General features: G+C 42.9%; 1 protein-coding gene across 1 annotated transcript in view; it reads left to right on the forward strand.

Moving 5' to 3' along the window:
* LOC132891323 (inactive dipeptidyl peptidase 10-like) overlaps positions 1-25,887 on the forward strand; it is a 188,316-nt gene that overhangs the window by 75,969 nt on the left and 86,460 nt on the right. The window contains exons 4-8 of the mRNA XM_060928823.1: positions 7,199-7,293; positions 9,262-9,336; positions 9,866-9,918; positions 10,332-10,413; positions 22,987-23,107. Of these exons, the coding sequence (XP_060784806.1) occupies positions 7,199-7,293; positions 9,262-9,336; positions 9,866-9,918; positions 10,332-10,413; positions 22,987-23,107 (426 nt within the window). The remainder of the gene's footprint in view (positions 1-7,198; positions 7,294-9,261; positions 9,337-9,865; positions 9,919-10,331; positions 10,414-22,986; positions 23,108-25,887) is intronic.

Genomic DNA, 25,887 nt, shown 5'->3' on the forward strand with positions numbered 1-25,887 from the left:
CAATTAATATATATTCTTTAAAGTTATTTTCTGGATTTTCTTTTTGATATTCTGTCTCTCCATGTTAGAATACATTTACCATTAAAAGTATAGAATGATCATGTCTTTATTAGTGGGCAAACCAACAAAATCAGCAAGGGATCAAATACTTTTTACTCTCACTGTGTGTATATATATCCAGATACTTGGCGTTTTGGCTCAGTGTTTGTGGTGATAGTTTGAGGAAGTCCCACATATGGACGTGATGATCAGGTGTCCACAATCCTTTGGCTCTACACTATACATATTACAACAAATCCTACGTATCCTGTGTCCTCTGTTTTCAATGGTAAGTAGCCTTACCATTGAAAACAGTGCACAAAAAAACCCTCCTGTTTGCCAGAGATACGGTATATGACTGGTGAGGTCAAGATTGTGATACACTTTCTCCAGCACTGTGAAAATCTTCTGAAAAGAAACGTTCTTCAATGAAATAGCACAATGAACAGGATAAGGAATTACAGGTTACCTTGGGAATTAGTTTCAGACTGTCACAGCTACTAGAGATTTTTTTGTTTGTTTGTATGTGTGTTAGCAAAAACATGGTGATATTTTAAAGAGTCTGTTCTATTTATGTATGCTAATTTCTTGAGTGAGCTTTCATGTTCAGGCCAATACATCACTGCTGAACTGAATAATTATACAAATCTGCTAATGTGTTAGTGCACTCATTTACCTCATGCTTTGTTATTCGCTTCCTTGGGCTACAATCCACACTGCAACAATCCAGTCTGGCATCCTCTATTCAAAATATTAGCTTTTTCTTTTTCAAGGTACTGAGGAAAATTTCACAATTTACAAGTTCAGCTCTGTGACCAGGAAAAACATCCACAAGCATCAGAGCTTTGAGTTTCAAGTAATCAGGTTTCTACTTGCTTCTTGTACTGGTGTTCATGTGTTTTAGAAATTTGGCTTTGTGAGTTTCAAAATGGCTCGCACAGTTGATTCCCATTAAATGTCAGAAACAATAATCACTGTACAGTATATCATAAAATAACACAATAAAAAAGCCTATTTGTCTGCATTTATTAAAAATATAGAAACAAAATATTCTTAATGCAAGTAGCTGGAAATTGGGCTAGATGAATAATAAACTTGCTAAGTCTGGATTTATAACACAGAGCAATTCAGTCACATCCATCAGTTATGTCTATCACACTGAAGGCTTTCGTAAATGTACATTATATTAACCCTTTGAGGCACAATGGTCCATCTAAGAAACCAGCTTTTCTCAATTCTGAATGTGCATTATTATTGAAAGAGGGAACCAGACCAGGTCAGTGATGTGAACTGAAGTAGTGATGAAGATCAGGGCAATGACCAAATAGTGGTTCAAAGGTTGAAGGTAAACAAAAGGATGACAGTAGGAAAACAGAGCACTATGAAGGGACTGTGCTGTCTATAAACGTTAGCACATTGGGTTCAGGAAAGGATTGCACAAGCATACTTGAACAGAAGTCAAGAGATGTCTTCTTCCAGTAAATACCATTCAGTATGCTATATAAGTACCTCCTGTGCAGCACAATGAGGAGTTGTTATTCCTCTACTCTCTAACACTGAAATTCTGTTGTTTCCCTGCCCGTTAAGCCATTTGCATGGTTTACTCCATTTGCACTATTGTGTGGTTTTTGTTTTATACATAAATAAAACAGTTATTCCATGAAATCGAGTCGTACATGAGCTGATAGCACGTAGCACTGAGTTGGCTATAAGCCATGTACGACGATACTGAGTGGAATAACTGTTTTATTATATCCACATTCACTGGATTTTGAGAAACAGAGCATTTTTGTTTTTATTTTTTGCAAATTCAATAAATGAAAACTATATACAAAATGTCCGACAAAATCATTTCCGCTTAGAATGTAAACAAACCAGCGAAATGGCAGTAGCATTTTGTGAAAAATGCTATAATAATAATTATTGAAAAATAAATAAAAAAGATATGTTCTTACCATCAAATACAGTACTTTTATTCCATATTTTGTTGCTTTTAAAAAAATATTTTTAGGGGTTTTCTTCTTCTTCTTCTTTAGGGTTTTTTTGGTGCTTGGCAAACCAACTTAAGGGGGCATTACTGCCACCGACTGGGCTGGAGTGTGGAACAGGAGCCATTTGGGAGGGGGGCTATATTCTTTTAGCCATTTCTGTTTCTTTCAAATACTTGATAACAATTTTTGGGGTTTTGTTTTCAAGTAGAGTTTTTATTTTGTCCTCGGTTGGTTTAGCAACATCTCATCTCATCTCATTATCTCTAGCCGCTTTATCCTTCTACAGGGTCGCAGGCAAGCTGGAGCCTATCCCAGCTGACTACGGGCGAAAGGCGGGGTACACCCTGGACAAGTCGCCAGGTCATCACAGGGCTGACACATAGACACAGACAACCATTCACACTCACATTCATACCTACGGTCAATTTAGAGTCACCAGTTAACCTAACCTGCATGTCTTTGGACTGTGGGGGAAACCGGAGCACCCGGAGGAAACCCACGCGGACACGGGGAGAACATGCAAACTCCACACAGAAAGGCCCTCGCCGGCCCCGGGGCTCGAACCCAGGACCTTCTTGCTGTGAGGCGACAGCGCTAACCACTACACCACCGTGCCGCCCGCGGTTTAGCAACATGCTCCGTCATTTTGTTTTTCTCTACTCACGGTATATGAGCTGATATTCTAGTAGTAGAGTAGCCAATCAGAGCGCATGACTGCTCATATCCAGTGAATGTGGATATATATACAGTGCCTTGCAAAAGTATTCATACCCCTTGAACTTTTTCACATTTTTCCACCTTACAACCACGAACTTATAAGTTTTTTATTGAGATTTTATGTGATAGACCAACACAGAGTAGCACATAATTGTGACGTGAAATGAAAATGATAAATGGTCTTCAAAATTTTAAACAAATAAAAATCTGAAAAATGTGGTGTGCATTAGTATTCAGCCCCCCTGCGTCAATACTTTGTAGAGCCACCTTTTGCTGCAATTACAGCTGCAAGTCTTTTGTGGTATGTCTCTACCAGCTTTGCACATCTAGACACTGAAATTTTTGCCCATTCTTCTTTGCAAAATAGCTCAAGCTCAGCCAGATTGGATGGAGAGCGTCTGTGAACAGCAATTTTCAAGTCTTGCCACAGATGCTCAATGGGATTTAGGTCTGGACTTTGACTGGGCCATTCTAACACATGAATATTCTTTGATCTAAACCATTCCATTGTAGCTCTGGCTGTATGTTTAGGGTCACTGTCTTGCTGGATGGTGAATCTCCTTCCCAGTCTCAAGTCTTTTGCAGCCTCCAACAGGTTTTCTTCCAGGATTGCCCTGTATTTAGCTCCATCCCTCTTCCCATCAACTCTGACCAGCTTCCCTGTCCCTGCTGAAGAAAAGCATCCCCTAAAAAAAAAAACCTCCTCTAAAAATGACGAACATCATGTAGGATGAATTGCGCTAGGCTTATGTTATAGCCGACCTTATAACATTGCTATTTCAGATCCAGAATCATAGAAATATATGTGCTCAACCCAACTACAATGCGAAATCATTCCGTTATAACTTTCCCCAGTTCGCCTAATGTGTGCGTGAGTTTTTCCCCCTCGTGACAGCGCGATGCAGCCCAGCCTCAGTGGATTGGGAGCTATGTGCTTGTCAATCTCAAAATGCAAGACGATTATTGGACAAATACTGTGAAACCGCCCGCCCACGGAGTCTCACGGACTCCCAGCCTCAATGGACTTCAATGGCATTTGGGAGCTATGCGCTTTTCAATATCAAAATGCAAGACGGTTATTGGACAAATACTGCGAAAATGCCCGCCTACGGACTCCGAGCCTCACATGGGAGGGACATGGCAGTTTCCACGAGGAGACTGGTGATTGGTGAAAGCGGCCGGATATTTTCTTTGATTGACAGCTTGTTTCAACTATAGACAGGCAGCGGTTTTAAGTGCATTTTGGCGGGTTTTGAACATATTTTGGGCTGGATAACGTCAGCAGTATCTGGCAACATCAGTTCAGTTCCATGCGGATTTGCAAGTGCTGTGGTGTATTGTAAGAGATCGGCTTACATTTTGATTTCATTCATTACATACGGTTTCTACCAGCTTTTTTAGTTTGTATATATTTTCATTGTAAATAAGTGTAAATATAGTGTTGTCAAGTTTGCTATCTTAGTTCCAGAAATTTCGTTTATTTGAGTGACTGAACTTGAACTTGAGGGGGCTAGTCAGCTAGCAAGAAAGCTGCGCACGGATGCCAAGCATTGCTGATTTAATTTTGGCGAAGCCATTTGCCAGTCTTCCTTTCGAGGAAAAAATTAAAATTAAAGAGCAGGGTAGACCAACGCCTCAAATTGACTTGGTGAAAAAGGTAGGGAATAATACTCGTTCCTTTCAGCTCTCCTGGTACGAGAAAGTGAATTGGCTAACAGCAAGTGACCCACATCAACAACAGTAAATAGGCTACTTTAGTAATATGTCATGGATGGACCAAAAATATAGAATCTATTTAAAATGTTTATGCTGAGTATATTATATTGGAATATATGTTTTTCTGGATATGAATTAAACACCGCTACAATTTGGAAAACATTTTTAAACAAAAACACAGCCGAGGTCAATTTTTAAACAACATGCCACAATTTTAAAATATAAAATGTTAAAATATACCCCCCCCCAACACCACCATCATGTATATTGGACAGTTGGCTAATGGGCCAAAAGAACCTGTTATTTCACAGTTTGTGACCCTGCCAACAATCAGCCAGATCAGAGACAAGAGTATGGGCAAAATTGATGTGTTTTTTTTCTTTTAAAATCTGGAAATATCGTAACCGACCAGCCTCCCCTGTTTGAAAGACTACCAGACGCCACTGGTGGACGGCCATGTCTTGGTAGGTTTGCAGTTGTGCCATACTTTTTCCATTTTTGAATGATGGATTGAACAGTGCTTCTTGAGATGTTCAGAGCTTGGGATATTTTTTTATAACCTAACCCTGCTTTAAACTTCTCCAGAACTTTATCCCTGACCTGTCTGGTGAGTTCTTTGGTCTTCATGATGCTGTTTGTTCTTCAGTGTTCTCTAACAAACCACTGAAGCCTTCACAGAACAAGTGTATTTATGCTGAGAGTAAATTACACACAGTAGGACTCTATTAACTAATTAGATGACTTCTGAAGGCAATTGATTACACTGGATTGTATTTAGAGGTATCAGAGTACAGGGGGCTGAATACTAATGCACACTACATTTTTCAGATTTGTATTTGTTTAAAATTTTGAAGACCATTTATCATTTTCGTTTCACTTCACAATTATGTGCTACTCTGTGTTGGTCTATCACATAAAATCTCAATAAAAAACTTTTAAGTTTGTGGTTGTAAGGTGGAAAAATGTGGAAAAAGTTCAAGGGGTATGAATACTTTTGCAAGGCACTATATATATATATATATATATATATATATATATATATATATATATATGGCGGCACGGTGGTGTAGTGGTTAGCGCTGTCGCCTCACAGCAAGAAGGTCCTGGGTTCGAGCCCCGGGGCCGGCGAGGGCCTTTCTGTGTGGAGTTTGCATGTTCTCCCCGTGTCCGCGTGGGTTTCCTCCGGGTGCTCCGGTTTCCCCCACAGTCCAAAGACATGCAGGTTAGGTTAACTGGTGACTCTAAATTGACCGTAGGTGTGAATGTGAGTGTGAATGGTTGTCTGTGTCTATGTGTCAGCCCTGTGATGACCTGGCGACTTGTCCAGGGTGTACCCCGCCTTTCGCCCGTAGTCAGCTGGGATAGGCTCCAGCTTGCCTGCGACCCTGTAGAACAGGATAAAGCGGCTACAGATAATGAGATGAGATGAGATATATATATATTTACACACACACACACACACAGGTACACACACACACACACACACACACATTTTTTTAATCCTCATTTTGTTTGTGCATTTATGTTTACACCGAAGGTCTGGGAGAAACGATATTCCAATCCTGTCTGTGAGAATAAAGTTAACTTGAGTTGACTAAAGCTCTCTAAAATCCTTTCTCTCTCAGTTTCTCTAAGGCTCTTATATGTCTCTTTTAGTCTAACAGTCCTTTTGTGTTGTGTGTCCTTCTGGCATCCAGTCCTTCAGGCACTAAGATTTTTCTCTGTCCCTGTGATACATTAATCTCCATGCATATCTCATGGTTCTGTTTTATAGTTTTCCGTCTCTCTCTAGTTTCTGTAATACGTGTCTCTCCTAGTCTCTCTAATGTGCTGCTGTCTGGGTCTTTTTCCATTTTGTTATTCTAGTGTAGCCTTTCCACACTTCCTTGCTTTCTCAAAGGCTTATGTGCCTCTTTTTAAGTTGTTGGTGCTGTGTCTCTTTCACTGTCCTCCTAATGCTTGTCTATCTCATCCTGCTTTGTGGAGTCAGTCATTCACTGACAAGATTGTCATTTTTGGTTCCTCACTCTGCCCTCCACGTTACCGGCTGCTTTCATGTGTCAGCTAGGCTTTGTACAGGCTCTGCAGAAATCTCATTAAACGCAGCCTGAGTACAGAGTCACTTCTCAGACCTGATTCGCTACGCTACTCAAAATCCCACTACTCTGGTTCTCTCTCATTCTTAATCACACACAAACATGCACACAAGCTCTCTCTCTCTCTCTCTCTCTCTCTCTCTCTCTCTCTCTCTCAAGCATACTTTTGCTGTACTTTTGCTTACTTAATTTGAAAAAAAAAATATATATATATAATTTCTAATTAATTTTATTCATGGGAATTGAACCAAATGTTCCCACAAGGTCAAATTTTTTGTGTAATTGCTTATGTAGACATTTACTTCGACAAAAAGAAAAATATGAGCCCACACATATGCACACTTTTGTCTGTATGCACTTGTGTGCGCACACACACACAAAGATGGTTGAAAAGCTGCAGCATCTTGCACTCTGCCACTCAGCCTGGTAATATTGTAGTGCACAGAGTTAAGGTGAGTGTGATGGGCAAAGAGCTGCTGGATGTCTGGATCTCTTCTATGTGGTCTGATTTGTAAAATCACTGCTGTCAACGAGCAAAAGGAAGAAAAGCACTGTCAACAGAACGCTGTCATTTTGAGAACAAGCAGTCTGAATGTAATGGCCCTCTTTCCCCTCTCCCTGTCTCACATGTCCTCTCAGCGGTGGAGATCATCTATAGGAGCAGAGACGGGAATGTAATGAAAGCAAATATTCACACCAAACAGACTGAGCTTCTGATGAAAAACACAACATTTGTGAGTAATTTTCCTGAACAGCTCTTTGAGACTGTGACAGTGGTTTCATAGGTTTCATAAAGTTTTAAAAGCTGTTGCCTTTAGGGCAGGTTGATATTTCTATGTCCTTATTACTAATTTCTATTTTCTGAATTATTATTCTGACTTAATATTTTTGAAAGAACAGGCGCATAATATCAGTGATACCTGATCACAATCCAGTGTCTTAATCAGTTTTTCCCATGACAATGCGTATGTAATATATTAAATTATTCTATCCACATTCACTGGATATGAGCAATCGCACACTCTGATTGGCTACTTTACTACTAGAATATCAGCTCATATACCGCGAGTAGAGAAAAACAAAATGGCGGCGCGTGTTGCTGAACCAACCGAGGATGAAATAAAAACTCTACTCGAAAACAACCCCCCCCCCCCAAAAAAAAATACAAAACAACAACAACAAAATATGGAATAAAAGTATTTGATGGTAAGAATGTATCTTTTTTATTTTTCAGGAATTATTATTATTATTATTATTATTATTATTATTATTATCGCATTTTTCACAAATTGCTACTGTCATTTCACCGGTTTGTTTACATTCTAAGGGCGTATTCACACCTACGTTGTTTGGTCCGGACCAAACGACTAAACGAACCAAATTTCCCTTGGTCCGGACCTTTTGGGTTGGTCTGAATACAAACCACCGAACTCTGGTCCGGACCAAACAAGCGGACCGAGACCGAACTGCAAGGTCGGACTCGGTCTGGGCCAAAGGAACTCTGGTGCGGACCTTTTGGAGGTGTGAAAGCAGACCGGACCTAATCTGACAGTTTTGCTTTTTTGTACCTTGGGAGCTTCCGTCGTTTGTCGAGCATTATGGGAAACAGAGTCTTGACACTCCACCGCAAAGTGCAAACACTGTTTCGGTTGTCAAGGGAACCTTACAACAGTTGTTCAGTCATTCAGACCAGTGGTAGGCTAGACTACAGAGTACAAAAAATGAGTAGGGGGCAAACGTGGGCCGAGGAAGAAACGCGTACCCTTGTGGATATATGGGCAGATGTCCACATATCTGAGCTTTTGGAGAGAACACACAAAAATGCCGACGTGTTTGCTGTATTCAGTGAGAAAATGAAGGAGAAGGGGTTCACGCGCTCCTCAGAACAATGTCGGCTAAAAGTGAAGAAACTCCGTCAGACCTACATTAAAATCAGGGACATTCTTTCAAAAAGTGGCGGTACTAGCGACGCAAAAAAGAAATTCATCTATTACGATGGATAAGGTGAATATCCCGACACATACCTCCTCCGTCTTGCGTGAAGAGCCAGAACTGTCACAACATGATGTGCCCTCATCAGCGCTATCCTCCATAGCCGCCTTGCCCTTTGAAGTCGTCGTTGATAAATTACTTGTACAACAGCATAGTAATCGCACAATTGTGAAAACAGTAAAAACTGGAAAAAAACATATAGCTTTGATGACATTAAAAAGAATAACAGCACGGAAAGCCTCCATGACTACTTTTGAACTTAACGCTTTGTGCGCGTGTCGTCTCTGACCAATAGCTGAACGACCTCAGGGCGCGTGGCTTTGTTGACAGATTTTGGTCCGCTTACTAAAATGTACAGTGTGAAAGCGAACCGCACCAAAATGAAAAAATAAAAAAAACATTTGGTTCGGACCAAAGCAAGTGAACTATCGAACTATCCTGGTCTGAATACACCCTATGTGGAAATTATTTTGTCGGCTGTTTGGTATAAAGTTTTTATTTATCAAATTTGCAAAAGATAAAAATAATAAAAATGCTGTATTTCTCAAAATCCAGTGAATGTGGATAGAATAAAACAGTTATTCCACTTAATCTTGTCGTACATGGCTTATAGCCAAATTGGTGCTACGAGCCTCATCGGCTATCAGCTCATATATGACTTGATTTCATGGAATAACCATTAAATATTGTCATTTGTATTTTTTCAACAGGTAACATTTAAAGCTTCTAAAGTGGCAGTCTCACCAGATCTCAACTATGTTCTCCTCACATATGATATCAAAAAGGTCAGAGGTCTTGATACTGTTTTTCCTCTCTTTTTTCAAATATAGCAGACAAACCATAATACCATTTAAATGTGACATTTGCTCTTAAATATGATAGATTTTTAGGAATAGGATACAGCAAAACTACACTCAAATATGAATTTAATCTCAACTTCAGGTTGAGTGATATTGTAGTCAAGATTGCAGGCACTGGTCTGGAGTCTATCCAGTTTTACAGATCAATAATGTTTATGACTGGTTGTGTTCGCTGCAATGTGCGCACACCCACCCACACACACATTCAGATGCATTAGAGATATCAGGTTGTGGTCAGAGGTTTGAATGTTGCTGCATATAAACTATAGGATGCACATAACTGAGATACTGCTAATCGATGGTTTTGTTTAATCATTCTGTTATTAGACTTCATACTTTTTTTTCAGAAATGCATTATGTCAAACTGATGGAAATAATTTTTAAACCATTCATATCATATGAGATACATAAACCTCACATAGTTACAGATGACGTTCTGATTTTCCTGTTTTAGGTGTATCAGTTCTCCTTTTTCGCATCTTACCTGATCTACAATTTGCATACAAGGTACTGAGGCACATCAAACTATTTATAAATAGGGAAGATGCATATTTATATAATTTTAGTGAGGACCAAATGTCTATGGATAGTAAGATCTAACTATCTAAGGATAGTAATATCTAACGGTTCTGACATTGTGGGGACATTTGATTGGTCCTCATAAGGAAAGCTCCTTTGATACAAAATCTTCTGGTGGTTTTATTTAAAATGAAAATGATGGGGGGGGGGGGGGGGGGGAGGCAGAATATTACCTTTTGCTCACTAAGGTTAAAATTCAGATTACATATAGGTATAGGATACCATCAATTAGCTGCATTAATAATTATATTTGTTGAAGGTCCTCACAAGGATAGTAAGACAAATGTGTGTGTGTGTGTGTGTGTGTGTGTGTGTGTGTGTGTGTGTGTGTGTGTGTGTAGAGAAGTGCATGAGTTGAACCCACCTGAGGTGTCAGATTCAGTGCTGCAGTTCGCCTCATGGGGAGTTTGGGGGCAACAGCTGGTGAGTAATTACACACTGCTCATCATCACACAGTCCAACAGAGCAGCACAGCAGAACACATTCGTGTAATATTACACAGCACCATACAGCCATGCAGAACAAAAAACAACAACAGCTTACACCCACGGCGCTGTGCACCCTTTAATTATCTTGGAAATCAGAAACACAGGGAGGAAGTAAAGATAAGCTCACATGTGTGTGTCATGCAGAGTCAGTAGGCAGATGCAGTTGCAGTTCAAGACGTTTAATAGGGAAAGCAGGCAAATCCAAAACATGAAGCAATATCAAGTTCAGGAACAAATAAAGAGTTCAAGTGATCAGCAAACAACTTGGCAGAGGCAAAGAACAAAGACACATTAACCAGGTAAACAGCAGGGTTCTAACTAGGCCTTTTCAGCATATCGGGCCAATACACAAAGTTTCCTTACCGCTACGCCCACAATATTGCTGACACACCTGTAAAGGTTGCCACTACACTAATAAAAAGACTTGTCAATCTTGAAAATGTAGTCTTTTGTTTAACTTTCTCTTGCTATCTCCACAGGGCGGCGACAGCACGCCGCCATGCGAACGTTCTACATTTGGACATACTCCACTCCCCATCCACGTAAGCGCCCAGTACATAGCTGCCCAAGTAGTTCCGTGTGGAGACGGTCACTGATCATGCTAGTCCAGTTTACCTCCTTCTTTATGTTGTGTTCGCGGTAAAGTACCATCCATGTCAAGAGGTGCTTATGTGCCATGCACGTAATACGTGCCGGACCTGGCCATTTTTTTATGATGCAACATGGTGCATTGAAAGCGTCAGAGTAACGGTCAGTAGGGGAATGTATGATGTGATCTGGATTGTCCTGTATTGTAATTGAACAGCTGAAGCTGAAAATAAAGCTGACACTTGGTGAACATCAACTGATTGTTTTATTCTTATTCCATAAATATGTTACTAATATAGTTGAATATTAATTATAATAAGTCTTCAATCAAAAACAATCACAGCAACTTTTGGCAAAAAATAATCTCATTAATATTACCAAAAAAGAGTGACTTTCAGGAAGGCGTGTAAGTGCCAGGAAATGCACTCGAATGCATCTCCGAGCATGTTGAACCTGTAAGCTTTTGCGGGCCGAGGGCGGCCCCTGAACCCCCAGCCATTATGACTGGTGCCACTATGCCGATGTTTTGATCTAGTTAGAACCCTGAAACATTCAGGGTGAAAACCAGAATAGTTGTACATGAAACAAAAGGTTTGATAAGTTCAGGTGAGCATACACTGAGTGTTACTTTCAGCACTGACATGACAATGTGCAATTAGTGTTGCAGGACTCTGTCTTGTGTTTATGAAAGTATCTATCTATCTATCTATCTATCTATCTATCTATCTATCTATCTATCTATCTATCTATCTTAGTTCATCAGAGCTATGTCTGTGATGATAAGCATGAGGACCGTATGCCTATTGCAAAATAATTAAAAACATATTTTAAAAATACTACAAATTTCTTCTTAAATAATTGATTGATCTTAGCTATGCCTCAAGTAATCTGCTTTTAGTATCATACTTACATGCAGAAGTTACATAATGCCACTATTATTACCATGTGCTTGTAGGGAAAGTGATTAAGAAGTCATTGATTAATGTATCTGTGTTCCTCTCATTTATATGCATTTGCAGTTTAATCTTTTGCACTAGATGACTGTCAGACTGCCAGAAACAAGCAGTACTTCTCACACACACACACACACACACACACACACACACACACACACACACACACACATTAGATATTCATGAATATTTGCATATCTTAGGCATATGCAGACCCTTTGAACGCTCTGATTTATTAGCATTTTATACTATTGCTGCTATTTATCAGTGTTCAGGTAAGATGAGATAGAAGTATTAGTGTCAGTCAGTAATGTAGGGTATATATTTTCTGTGATACCTCTGCAATAAATCCTGTGTATGTTTTAAAGCAATGCAATTTGCGTATCTCTCGCTCTCTGTCTCCAAATAGTTGAGTATTGAATAATTCCAGAGATGCTGTATGCAACCTGTGCTTCAGGGCTTATATACAAATACACAATCAACACAGCTCCGAATTAGAATCGCATAATTACCATCCATTATTACTATGTACTTGCAGAGAAGGTAATTAAGTAAGCGATGACAAATGTATGTGCATGGCTCATGTATCTGTAAACTAATCTATTTCCTACTCAGTCCTCCAGCCTTTTTGGTAAAAAGGTTTAATCTGGGGGAGGCACGGCGGTGTAGTGGTTAGCACTGTTGCCTCACAGCAAGAAGGTCCTGGGTTCAAGCCCAGTGGCCAACGAGGGCCTTTCTGTGTGGAGTTTGCATGTTTTCCCCATGTCTGTGTGCGTTTCCTCCGGGTGCTCCGGTTTCCCCCACAGTCCAAAGACATGCAGGTTAGGCTAATTGGTGGCTCTAAATTGACTGTACTGTAGGTGTGAGTGTGAATGGTTGTTTGTCTCTATGTGCCAGCTCTGCGATTATCTGGTGACTTGTCCAGGGTGTACCCTGCCTCTCACCCATAGTCAGCTGGGATAGACTCCAGCTTGCCTGCGACCCCGCACAAGATAAGCGGTTACAGATAATGAATGGATAGATGGTTTAATCTGGAAGCCTAAGTGTCCTTTGGTTTATCTCTCTAGGGGAACCCTTCATGGTTCTAGGTACAGTAGATGCCTAAAATAGAGTATTTCTCTATCAAACAGGGCTCCAAGTAAACCTCTTATGCCCCTTTTCCACCAAATCAGTTCCAGGGCTGGTTTGGGACCAGTGCTTAGTTTGGAACCGGGTTTTCTGTTTCCACTGACAAAGAACTGGCTCTGGGGCCAGAAAAACCGGTTCCAGGCTAGCACCAGCTATTTGCTGGGCCAGAGGAACGAACCACTTACGTCGGGGGCGGGGGGGGGGGGGGGGAGTTGTTAAGACCAACAACAATAGCAGGACTGCCAAAGCCGACATAACACCGGCTAACGTTAGCTCATAACAAAGGCTAACATAACCATCTCACATTCAGTGTAAGTAAGAGTCAGAACGTTATTAGGTTATTACCTGTCTCCTAGAACGTAATCGCCGTCCATTCAAAACCTGTCGATCAACACAAAGACATTGGAGCTGCCATTTTCTGATCCCAATGAAGCACCGTAAAGCCAGAAGCAGCAGCTGTACAAATGCGAAGTCATCCATTATTGTTGTTGTTGCTGCTTCTTCTTCTCCGTGTTGTTGTTGCTTCGATGTTTGCGCCAAGGTTTATGCAAACGCAGTGATGTAACTGACATATACAGTGACGTAATGACGTGGCTCCCCTTAGCACCCCAAGCTATGGAAAAGCAAACTGGTTCTCGGCTGGCTCGCAAGTTGAATGAGTTGTGAACCAGCCCTGGAACTGATTTGGTGGAAAAGGGGTATTACAGGAAGAGAAGAAATATATCCAAAGAACTAGAGACCAGAGGTTTAAGCTGTGACACATGGAATGTGGGGTGGATGTGTCGCATGGTGAGTGGTAGTGCCAGTCTGATGGAACATGGGTTGATTACCTTTTTGATGAGGAAGGGTCCTAGGTACCTGGGAGCCAGCTTGCAGGAGACGGTTCTGAGTGGCAGATGGCGTGTGGAGAGCATGACTTGTTGCCCCACCTGGTAAGTGGGCGCCTTAGAGCGGCATTAGTCAGCCTGCCTCTTGGATGCTAGGGCGGAGCGAATGAGTTTTCTCCGGGCCAATGCCCATGTCCTCCTGCAGTGGCATATGAAGGTCTGGGCTGAGGGTACGGCGACCTCCTCCTCTTGGTTGGGGAAGAGTGGTGGTTGGTAACCTAGGGAGCACTGGAAGGGTGAGAGACCTGTGGCAGATGAAGGAAGAGTGTTATGAGTGTACTCCATCCAGGGTAGGTACTTACTCCAATAACTGGCATCCCTGGATGCCATGAACCTGAGTGCAACCTCCAAAGCCTGGTTTGCCCATTCTGCCTGACCATTGGTCTGTGGGTGGAAGCCTGAGGTGAAACTACAGGTGGCCCCAATGAGTTTGCAGAAGGCCCTCCAGAACTGTGCAGTGAACTGATGGCCCCAGTCAGAAACGATGTCGGTGGGTAGTCCATGCAGGCAGAAGACGTGGTGGACGAGTAATTCTGCGGTTTCTTTGGCTGAGGGGAGCTTGGGCAGAGGAATGAAATGGATGGTCTTGGAGAAATGGTCAATGACAGTGAGGATGCATGTGTTGCCACTTGAGTTGGGGAGTCCTGTGACAAAGTCCAGGGTGATGTGAGACCAAGGTCGATGTGGAGTCGGGAGGGGTCTTAGCAAGCCGGCAGGGGGTCGATTGGTTGTCTTGTTCTGGGAGCATGTGTCGCAGGCTGCCACGAACTCCTGGACGTCCTTCTTGATGGATGGCCACCAAAAGCGCTGCTGGATGAGTGCCAGGGTTCGGGCGGCTCCAGGATAACAGGCCAGCTTGGAGCCATGACCCCACTGCAGCACCTGGGTTCACACAGGACAGGGAACAAACAGATGGTTAGGAGAAATGTTGTTGGGGTTACCTTCACCGGGGTCCTGCTCCAGGGCTTTCTGCACGAGCGTCTCAACCTCTAGAATGGCAGCTCCCACCAGGCAGCATGGAGGAAGGATGGCATCGGGCGGCTTAGACTTCTCTTGGTGGGAAGAAAACATCCTGGACAGGGCGTCGGGTTTGCCATTCTTGGAGCCTGGGTGGTAGGAGAGTGTGAAGTTGAACCGGGAGAAGAAGAGAGACCATCGGACTTGACGGGAATTAAGGCGTTTGGCGGACTTGAGATACTCCAGATTCTTATGGTCAGTCCAGACTAGGAAGGGGAGCTCTGACCCCTCTAGCCAATGCCTCCACTCCTCCAAGGCTAGTTTAACAGCCAGCAGTTCTCGGTCGCCGATGTCGTAATTCCGTTTGGCTGGGGATAGCCGGCAGGAGAAGAAGGAGCATGGGTGGACCTTGTCGTCACTGGCCCTCTGGGATAGTATAGCTCCAACCCCTGACTCGGAAGCGTCGACCTCGACAATAAACTGCTTGGTAGGATCGGGTATGGTGAGAATGGGTGCTGTGGTAAACCTGTGCTTGAGCATGGAAAAGGCTTTCTCTGCTTCCTCCCCCCACTTGAATTGGGTCTTGGTCGAGGTCAGGGCTGAGAGAGGTCCGGCCACCGTGCTGAAGTTGCGAATGAAGCACCTGTAGAAGTTGGCGAATCCTAGGACGCGCTGGAGCTCTCGTCTCGAAGATGGGGTGGGCCAATCGGCAACTGCCTCGAGCTTGAGAGGGCCCATCTGGATCCTTGCCGGGGAGATGATGAATCCCAGAAATGAGACAGAGCTCTGGGGAAATTTGCTCTTTTCCGCCTTGATGAACAACTTGTTCTCTAGCAGGCGCTGGAGGACCTGCCAGATGTGACGATGATGTTCCTCCAGGGAGTGGGAGAAGATCAGGATGTCATCCAGGTACACAGAAATGAAGATGTTTAGGAAGTCCCTTAAGACGTCGTTAACGAGTGCCTGGAAGACTGCGGGCGCGTTGGTCAGGCCGAAAGGGACCACGAGGTACTCGTAGTGACCATTGGTGGTGCTAAAGGCCATCTTCCACTCACCCCCCTCCTTGATCCTGACGAGATGGTATGCATTGTGTAGATCTAGCTTGGTGAATACCTTGGCTCCCTGGAGTAGTTCAAAGACCATGGTCATGAGCGGTAGTGGGTAGCGGTTCTTGACTGTGATGGCGTTGAGACCTTGATAGTCAATGCAGGGGCGGAGCGACTTGTCTTTCTTCTCCATGAAGAAGAATCCCACCCCTGCTGGGGAGGAGGAAGGGTGGATGATCCCAGCTGCCAGAGACTCAGTGATGTACTTCTCCATGGCTTGCCTTTCAACAGGAGAGAGTGTAGAGTTGTACTTTGGGTGGCACTGTCCCAGGTAGGAGGTTGATTCCACAGTCATAGGGTTTGTGAGGAGGGAGGGACACTGCTCGGGTCTTGCTGAAAACAAGTTTGAGATCCATATATTCCAAAGGCACATGAGAGAGGTCGGGGAACTCACTGGCTGAAGGCTGTGGTGGTTTGACGGGAGGCAGAGCGGAGTTCAGACAGGAAGCTAGGCAGGATTGGCTGCAGTCTAGGATGGTGTTGTCAGCCCAGTTAAGGTGGGGGTTATGCTGCATTAACCATGGTAATCCTAGGACGATGGGTACGTGGGGGTTGTTCATGATGTGAAGCTGGATGGTTTCTGAGTGGTTACCGGAAATCCTTAGGGTGAGCGGGGCAGTAAGGTGGGTGATGCTGGTCAAGCCGGTGTCGTTAAGTGTCAGGACAGTGAGAGGGATGTTAAGAGCAAGTAGCGGGATTCCCAGACATTTGGCAGTGGCGGAGCAGATCAGGTTCCTGTCCACCCCTGAGTTGACGACGGCCTGGAGGTGGTGATGCTGGTTGTCATGAATAACGATGACAGGAAGTAACAGACGATTAGCGGGGGACTGGTACCGAGCATTGCCCACCAGGGCCCCTTGATTCACTGGTGGGCTCGTCCTTTTAGCGGGCAGGCTTGGCAGATGTGTCCCAGCTGACCACAGTAGAAGCAGGCCCCCATGCTCCGCCGGCGATGTCATTCCTCCGCTGACACCCGAACCCAGTCTACCTGCATAGGTTCAATGGACGCGGCGGGAGGTGGAGAGGAGGTGAATCTGGGGCGGTTCTTCTCTCTCCTCCATTGCTGGATCTGAGCGTCGATGCGATTGGCAAGGTCCATGAGGCTGGAGAGGTCTGACAGCAGTTCCCACGATACTAACTCGTCTTTGATGGCGTCGGACAAGCCGTGCAGGAATGCGTCGATCTGGGTGTTCTCGTTTCAACCGCACGCAGCCGCCAACGTCCGGAACTCGATGGCATAATCCGAGGTAGACCGGGACCCCTGCCGCAGCTCCATGAGCCTTCTGGCCGCCTCTCGGCCGGACAGAGAAAGGTCGAAAGTTCGCCTCATCTCCTTGGAGAAATCCTTGAAACTGGAACAAAAGGGTGCATTGGCATCCCAGACCGCAGTTCCCCACTCTCTCGCTTTGCCGGTGAGGAGCGTTATTGTATATGCTACCCGGGAGCGTTCTGTGGGGAAGGCCAGAGGTTGCAGTTCTAGGATCAACGAACATTAAGACAAAAACGATCTGCAAGTACCTGGTTCTCCATTGTAGGGCTGAGGTGCTGGAAGTCTCGGTTCGTGGAGAAAGGCGGTGGCAGGAGCTGAAGTAGGAGACGGCTGAGCAGGGGTAGGCATGGCTTGACAGCGCTGCATCTGCATGGTGAGAAGGTTGAGTGTGTTGGACAGGGTGGCGAGGTTCTGGGTAATTTGTTGTAGGTCTTGTTGGTGGGTCCCGAGGAGAGTCCCTTGCTGCTGGATGGCCGTTCTCAGGTGGGCGAGTTCCGCTGGATCCATGTTGGCCAGAACGTACTGTTAGGGCTGGTGGAGGTATGGTGAAGTTAGGATCCAAATACAGAACACAGACAGTAATCCAATAAATAAGATGATTTAATACAGGGAAGAAAGGGTGTGGCAAAAGATAAACAAACAGGATGAAAAAAATGCAAAAATAGTCTGGGCAAAATGAGAACAAACAACTTGACAAAAACATGAGACAGGCAAAGACAAAAATGCTAGTGCAAAAAACCATAAACAAGAAAAGACCCTTAGTGCAAGAAACCATGAACCAGAAATAACCCTTAGTGCAAAAACCATGAACCAGAAATAACCCTTAGTGCAAAAAACCAAGAACCAGAAATATGCTAGTGCAAAAACCATGGACAAGAGAAAATCACTAGAGATAAAAACCATGAGGAGCAAGAGAGGCACAGAAACGGCTAGAGAAGCAAACAAGACGTTTTGGCAAAAACAGAGTCTGAGAATGGCCTTTAAATAAGCAGCAGTGAAAACCAGGAAGTGAGTTCAGGGGAGAAGGAATTCCTGTCCCAGATCGGCGCTGACGTGAGAGAGCCGTAATCTCCAGAGTAGATGTCCGGGGCGGAGCATGACACAATCACGTTCTGAAGCAAATTAAATAATTTTATACCGGTAACTTAAACACACAATACAAGTTACATGTATTAATCTAAATGCAGGTAAACTACGTGTTTTATTTTTAATCCAAATGAGAGTCAGAGCTTACCCATCTGTGTTCTCACTTCTTGAAGGCCAATTGTTTTTGAAACAATCTGACTTTCAGTTGTTTGTTCAGTTCTCCGTTCATTCACTTTTTCCATGTAAGGAATAGATGGCAGCAATATCCAGTTTAGAAATAAGACAGCTGCTCCACTCATTCATTTTTCTTCATACTATGTAGTCCGCCATTACTGCTGGGCTCAGGCAATTACTAAAATCCGGGACGGAGCGGGATGTCACCGGTTTTAGCAACAACTGCAGGGAGGTCACTGCCCGTGCGATATGTCCCATCCCGTTCCGTCCCAGGTTTTAGCAACAACCCTTGGCTCACTCCGGGAGAACTGCTGCAACTGAACTCACTTTCCTTTTTAAAAAAATAAATAAAATAAATAAATACTTTCCTTTTCTTGTAGTTTTCTTTTTCTTTAATTGTTGGTACTGCACCCTTTTTCAATACGGGCTTATAGCCAACGCTCCTCAACAGATCAGAGGTCTCATACAAGTCTTCAGTAAAATGTGCAGAGCAGAGGAGATACCACTTCATAGCTGCCCAATGTGCCCGTGAACTTCTCACAAAACGCGTCTAAATCTTTGCAGTTTGAACATTCTTGGGCCATGAATGCAACGCAAATCCAGCTTTTGTCGTATTGCTGCGCTGACCAGCAACACATCTGTGTAGCATGGCGATAAATTAGCTCAAAATGGAGGATCGGAGTTGCAGTCAGCTCTGTGTTTTAGTATAGTGGAAATGGCGATGAGACCGATATACTTCCTGTTGTGACGTTACGGACGTCAAGGTCATTCACTCAGACCGCTACCTATATAAATCACTTTAATCGTAAAAATTACTATATTAGATTTATTGTTAATGCTTAAAACTATTCCTGTGCCATTCTTGAGGTCTCAAGGCATTTATAAACGAAAATGAGGCCATGGCTCTGCATATATACTTTCACGTCTCCCAGTGAGATCTGTTTCAAGTGTTCATGACTTTACTATACTGCCTGCACAGCTAAAACACGGCACACATAGCAGTGACTCATTGGTTAATAAGCTTCTTGTAACTGTAAGATTAAGAGTTTAAATCCGAAAATCACCAAATCAACAGATGTTGACTGTTGGACCCTTGATTATGGCCATTAAAACTGCTGAGCTCCAGGCATTAATTGTATCCTGTCTCAAATGGATAAAAATCAACTGCCACATGAATAAATATAAAACTATGCATAGTTATACTCCATGTAACTCTAATATGATTTATACTTGAACTCGCTGCTTAGCTGGGTGACATGTTTGTTCTGCTACTTTGAATGAATTAATTTTACAATGAATTCCATTTTATATAATACTAGCTGGCGGCACGGTGGTGTAGTGGTTAGCGCTGTCGCCTCACAGCAAGAAGGTCCGGGTTCGAGCCCCGTGGCCAGCGAGGGCCTTTCTGTGTGGAGTTTGCATGTCATTTCCGTGTCCGCGTGGGTTTCCTCCGGGTGCTCCGGTTTCCCCCACAGTCCAAAGACATGCAGGTTAGGTTAACTGGTGACTCTAAATTGACCATAAGTGTGAATGGTTGTCTGTGTCTATGTGTCAGCCCTGTGATGACCTGGCGACTTGTCCAGGGTGTACCCTGCCTTTCGCCCGTAGTCAGCTGGGATAGGCTCCAGCTTGCCTGCGACCCTGTAGAACAGGATAAAGTGGCTAGAGATAATGAGATGAGATAACACTAGCCTTTTATGGAGTAGGGTTGCACGATGAACATTTCTGGTATTAACTTACTGCTGCTATTACTGTTATTCCTAGAGTTAACTGTAGGAATGCTAGAAATAGTGATTATAATGTGAGTAGTTATAGAGTGGGTGATTCCAGAGAGAATGGTTATGCACTGGGTTAATTAGAGTCATACTAGATTATTCACTACACTAGAGTCAGCCATAATCCAATGTGTAGTTTTAGAGAGGGAAAAACAGGAAAGAGAAAAATACAAAAGGGGAAATAGTGATTAAAGGTAAATGGATAATTATAGAGAGCGAAAACTGACTGCCAATTAGGAAATGTATGTGGCTGTATTTTAGGTTAAATAATTAAACAATATTGGCTGGCTTTGAGTGGTCTATCAGATATATTCCATTCAGCTCACATGATATTGAACAAGTCGAAGACTCGTTCAATATCATGCGAGCTGAATGGAATATATCTGATAGACCACGACAAAAAGCCAGTCAATATTATTATTGTTATACATACACACTCTCTTCATATCAGCATTCTCAAAGGCCAACACTAGCTTACCCATGACTTGGTGCTGTTAGCGTGGCAGTCCAGTTACCTTCCACCCAGCATAGCAATAGCATTAGCGAAGGCCAGCACTAGCTTACCTGCGACTCAGTACTGTTAGTGCAGCAGTCTAGTTACCTTCCAGCCGGCGTAGCAGTAGCATTAGCGAAGGGCAGTGCTAATGCAGTCAAGCCAAATATCATTATTTTCCCTATGTAATTTACTTAGTTACTTTTAAAATCAACATCGACAGCTACACACAATGGAGTGACCTGGCAGCCAAAATTCTCTCAAAATCTTCTGTTTTTAATGAAGCAAACCTGGTGGCCATGTTTGTTTACAAATTGTCACTGTCACTCGCTAACGTGGAAGTTTTACATCTCCGACGTGTGATGTTGTGTTGTCTTGACAACGTGCAATATTGCAACACTATTGAATGCTCATTCTCCATTGGGTGGAGTGGCGTAATACACGTAGGATAAGCGATATGATAACAATATTGCATGCTATCAAACCAAATGAATGAAATCCACTAGAAGGGAAAAGAATACATGTTTTTATTCCATGGAAAAAGTGGCCTGTATATATAATAATAATCATCATTATCTGATGCATTTCCATTATCACTTGTATTATTGCATGGATTCCAAAACTTTTTGAGTAAACAACCCAGATCTTAGGAATTTTCTGCAACCCAAACCCTTGATTCCACTACCTTTTTTTTTATTTTAATTTAATTAAAAAATTTTTTTAACCAGAAGCTACTTTAGACACTCTACAAACTCTCAACAAACAATCTGTAGACTATCAACAACCTGCTGGATGACTGCCATTAACCAGATTGTCAACGGATTCTTAACACTATCGGTGCTTTCGGACCAAGCAGTTCTAGGGACTTACTGAGAGGAACTACGTCCTGGGGAGCTCGCCGGAGAAGCACATACCTTCAAGGGTCAGTCAGTAGGAACGCTGAAGTGACATAAGCTAGCTTGCTACCGTGACATTAGTTGGAAATGCTAGCGAAGATTTTTATATTTCACTTAGACACGTCAAAATCACACTATATTTCCTCTATCACATATACGATCAATAAAGCCTGGACTTCACTGTTACTCCATTTGTCTGTATTTTTTTCCATTTTTAATAATAATGTTAAATGCTATTGTTTGTAGTGCTAATATTTTATACGGATTTTCAAAAACGGTGGTTGCCAATGCTGAACTTTCTCATGTTCGACCAATCAATGTACACTTACGTCTGAACCAATCACCGTACACTTACATCACTCATGGTTTCTCTTGTGTTGGGATAGTACCTACCCTGAAGTAGGAGCTAAAAAAAAGTCCCTAAAAATGGTGTTCTATGAATTACGATCGTTCTCAGTTCCTGCAATGTGGACACACAAAAAAGGGGGAACTTCCTCCAACAGGTTTAAGAACTATGAAAATGTTCCTCCATTCGGAAAGCACCTTTATGTTAACGGTTTATGGTTGTTGATATGATTAGTAGATAATGTATACCTACTCAGTAGACTATCATCTCGTCTCTTTTACTTTTGGTTTATTTGTAAGTCCAGTTTATAGCTAATAATGTTTAGTGGATCATACCAAGACTATCAAATTCTCATCTCACATATTCACAATTTCACATTCAGTTCACGTGGACTGTACTGATACATTTCATAACATGTTGAAAGCTAAATAAACATCATAATTTATTGTTGAGAATCAGTTCATAGGCTGGCTCGTGGCAGTCTATAGATGTTTTGTGGAGTGTCTTTCCAAAGTGGACTATTTAAATACAGTATTACCAAAGTGCTTTCCACTTGTTTCTTGGTTCTTAGTGTTTGATTTTCCGCATTCTTGAATATGGGTGTGTACCTATTCTATCTTAATTCTACCTACCTATTTCCAAACATCTGGCACCCCGTTTAAAAGCACTCTGCACTTTCCTCTTACAACCTTATGTTATTTATGTCGAAGTCTAAAAGACCTACAGAAATCAGAGAGAGAGAAAGATTCATCAGATGAAGTTTGTCCAATAGGCAATTTGAACACACAGTCACATGTTTTGTATTTTGACATGTAAAACTGCATCTGTGTGTGTGTGTGTGTCTCTCAGATATATATCTTTGAAAATAACATCTACTACAAGCCGGATGTAAAAAGCAGCTCTCTCAGATTGACATCATCAGGACAAGAGGGATTAGTGTTCAATGGGATCCCTGACTGGCTGTATGAGGGTAAAAACACATAAACATGCATATATCAAAACTGCTTGATACCAATTATACTCATGGGTATACTAATTTGGGGGCGGCACAGTGATATAGTGGTGAACACTGTTGCCTTGCAGCAAGAAGGTTCTGGGTTCGAGCCCAGTGGCTTTTCTGTATGGAGTTTGCATGTTCTCCCCATGTCTGTGTGGGTTTCCTCCAGTGCTCCGGTTTCCCCCACAGTCCAAAGACATGTAGGTTAGACTAATTGGTGGCTCTAAATTGACCGTAGGTGTGAATGTGAGTGTGAATGGTTGTGTGTCTGTATGTGTCAGCCCTGCAGTGACCTGGCGACTTGTCCAGGGTGCACCCCGCCTCTCGCCCATAGTCAGCTAGGATAGGCTCCAGCTTGCCTGCAACCCTACACAGGATAAGTGGTTACGAATAATGCATGGATGGTATACTAATTTGGCCATATTAACTTGCTCCATTTTTAAATATGTCCAATTTCTGTACTCATGTAAACCTCAAGGTTTCATTATAGAGGGCAGTTTTATCTTTTACCATAGTAACAAACGTTACTTAGCTTGGGTTTTCAAGCAGACCTACAGTACATAAAGATTAGGTCAGGCTTAGTGTGTGTGTGTGTGTGGGGGGGGGGGGGGGGGGGGGGGGGGGGGTAATTTTATGTTGTAATTACTGAAAAAATTGAATATGTTTGAATATGTAAAAAATTACATAGTTACCTGGATACATACAGTATTTGATACAGATAGATTTGCCTTTTATTCTATGCATAAATCTGTGATGAACGTCTTAAGTAAATCAAATCAAGTTTATTTGTACAGCGCTTTTAACAATAAACATTGTCGCAAAGCAGCTTTACAGAATTTGAACGACTTAAAACATGAGTAAATATATTCTGTTTATCTGGCTAAAGTTAATAATACAATAATTAAGCTTCTAAATAATAAAAAAACATTTTTTGATATGTTTCATGTCAGTTTTTCACGCTATACTGACATGAATATGTTGAAAGTGTTGGCTGTGTGGACACTGTGCTGTTGGACAGATTGCACTCCAGCAGTGCTGCAATATGGTGCTGTTTGTAGCCGTGATCTATATTTTTCATTATCTAGGGCAATTTTCTCTATTTAACTATAATTACCTGAACTGTTTATGATTGCACTGATTCAGCTGTGAAGCAGCAGTGCACATGTAATGTCAATTAAGATAATAAGGCCATGTTTGTTGTTATATGTGGAAGACGATCAAATCTCTGAGCGGGATCCATAATGGCTCTGAATGAGTAAAGCCAATAGAGACCTCTAAAGGGAGAGAAAGTAAAAGCATTCAGAGGGCACTTCAGCAACATTGTTCAGGTCTGTATTATACAGTGGGGGTCTAAAGGTCTGAGACCACGACTGAAAATGTGCTTTTTTTGCCATTCAGTGTAAACAAAGTTTTCATCACAAATGATCTCATCTCATCTCATTATCTCTAGCCGCTTTATCCTTCTACAGGGTCGCAGGCAAGCTGGAGCCTATCCCAGCTGACTACGGGTGAAAGGCGGGGTACACCCTGGACAAGTCGCCAGGTCATCACAGGGCTGACACATAGACACAGACAACCATTCACACTCACACTCACACCTACGGTCAATTTAGAGTCACCAGTTAACCTAACCTGCATGTCTTTGGACTGTGGGGGAAACCGGAGCACCCGGAGGAAACCCACGCGGACACGGGGAGAACATGCAAACTCCACACAGAAAGGCCCTCGCCGGCCATGGGGCTCGAACCTGGACCTTCTTGCTGTGAGGCGACAGCGCTAACCACTACACCACCGTGCCGCCCATCACAAATTATATTAGCAGCAATATTTATATGAATGTCAGACTTTCTTAGAATTTGGTATCTTCCTTTTTTGCTTTAAAGGTCCCATGGCATGGTGGTTTGTTGATGCTTTAAACGGGCTCGTGGAGGCTTCCGGATGTTATATCTGCAGCCTTTCTCGAAATGAACCCTCGGCACATAAATATAGCCTCCTGGGAGAAAGCCCCATTTCAGCGCTTTTCCCAGTGCGTCGTTTTGCTAATGAGAAGCAGGAGGCGGGGAAGGGTAGAGGGTGGGGGCGGGCCATGGGGGGAGGGGCTTGACCAAGCTGCGCGCACACATACTCGCTGCTATCAGCGCCTGTAGCCACGCTGCTAAGACAAAACCCCGTTCTCCCTCGGACTCCTTTCGTAAACTCAACGTGACACAGAGAACAGAGAGTGAGAGTGTTCGGAGTGGTAGTTTACGAACATATAATACTCTAGGCTTGAACACACACTCCATAACCAAAGAGGATAGAAGCAGCAACTACAGCAACATACCGCTTATCCAACAGAAGACATGCATTGCGGAGCAATAGTCAAACATAAGCTCATAAGTTACAGTCAATTTCCAGACTAAACTCAGTTTAACAGAGCATGCTGCATGCTCTTTAGTTTTGTAGCGCAGATTACCTGGCTAACTGCAGGAAGTGGTTAGCTGCACAGCTAATATAGCCATTGCTAGGCTAATGCACCAATTTTAAAACACGGCAAAACGACCAGTTATACACTTACTTGTTCGGTGTTTGTTACTGATGCGGCAGGGATGCTTGGTACGGACCCAGGCTTCAGTGACAGTTGATGTGCAAAACCTGCCCTGTACTGTCCCAAGTTGTGGAAACATTCCTCAGGAAAATGCTTCCGACAAACATACACCGTCTTTGGTAGACTCGATGGCGTATTACTGAAGTAAGTAAAATTAAGCCACTGC

Source organism: Neoarius graeffei, chromosome 9, assembly GCF_027579695.1.
Source record: "Neoarius graeffei isolate fNeoGra1 chromosome 9, fNeoGra1.pri, whole genome shotgun sequence".
Taxonomy (NCBI): Eukaryota; Metazoa; Chordata; class Actinopteri; order Siluriformes; family Ariidae; genus Neoarius; species Neoarius graeffei.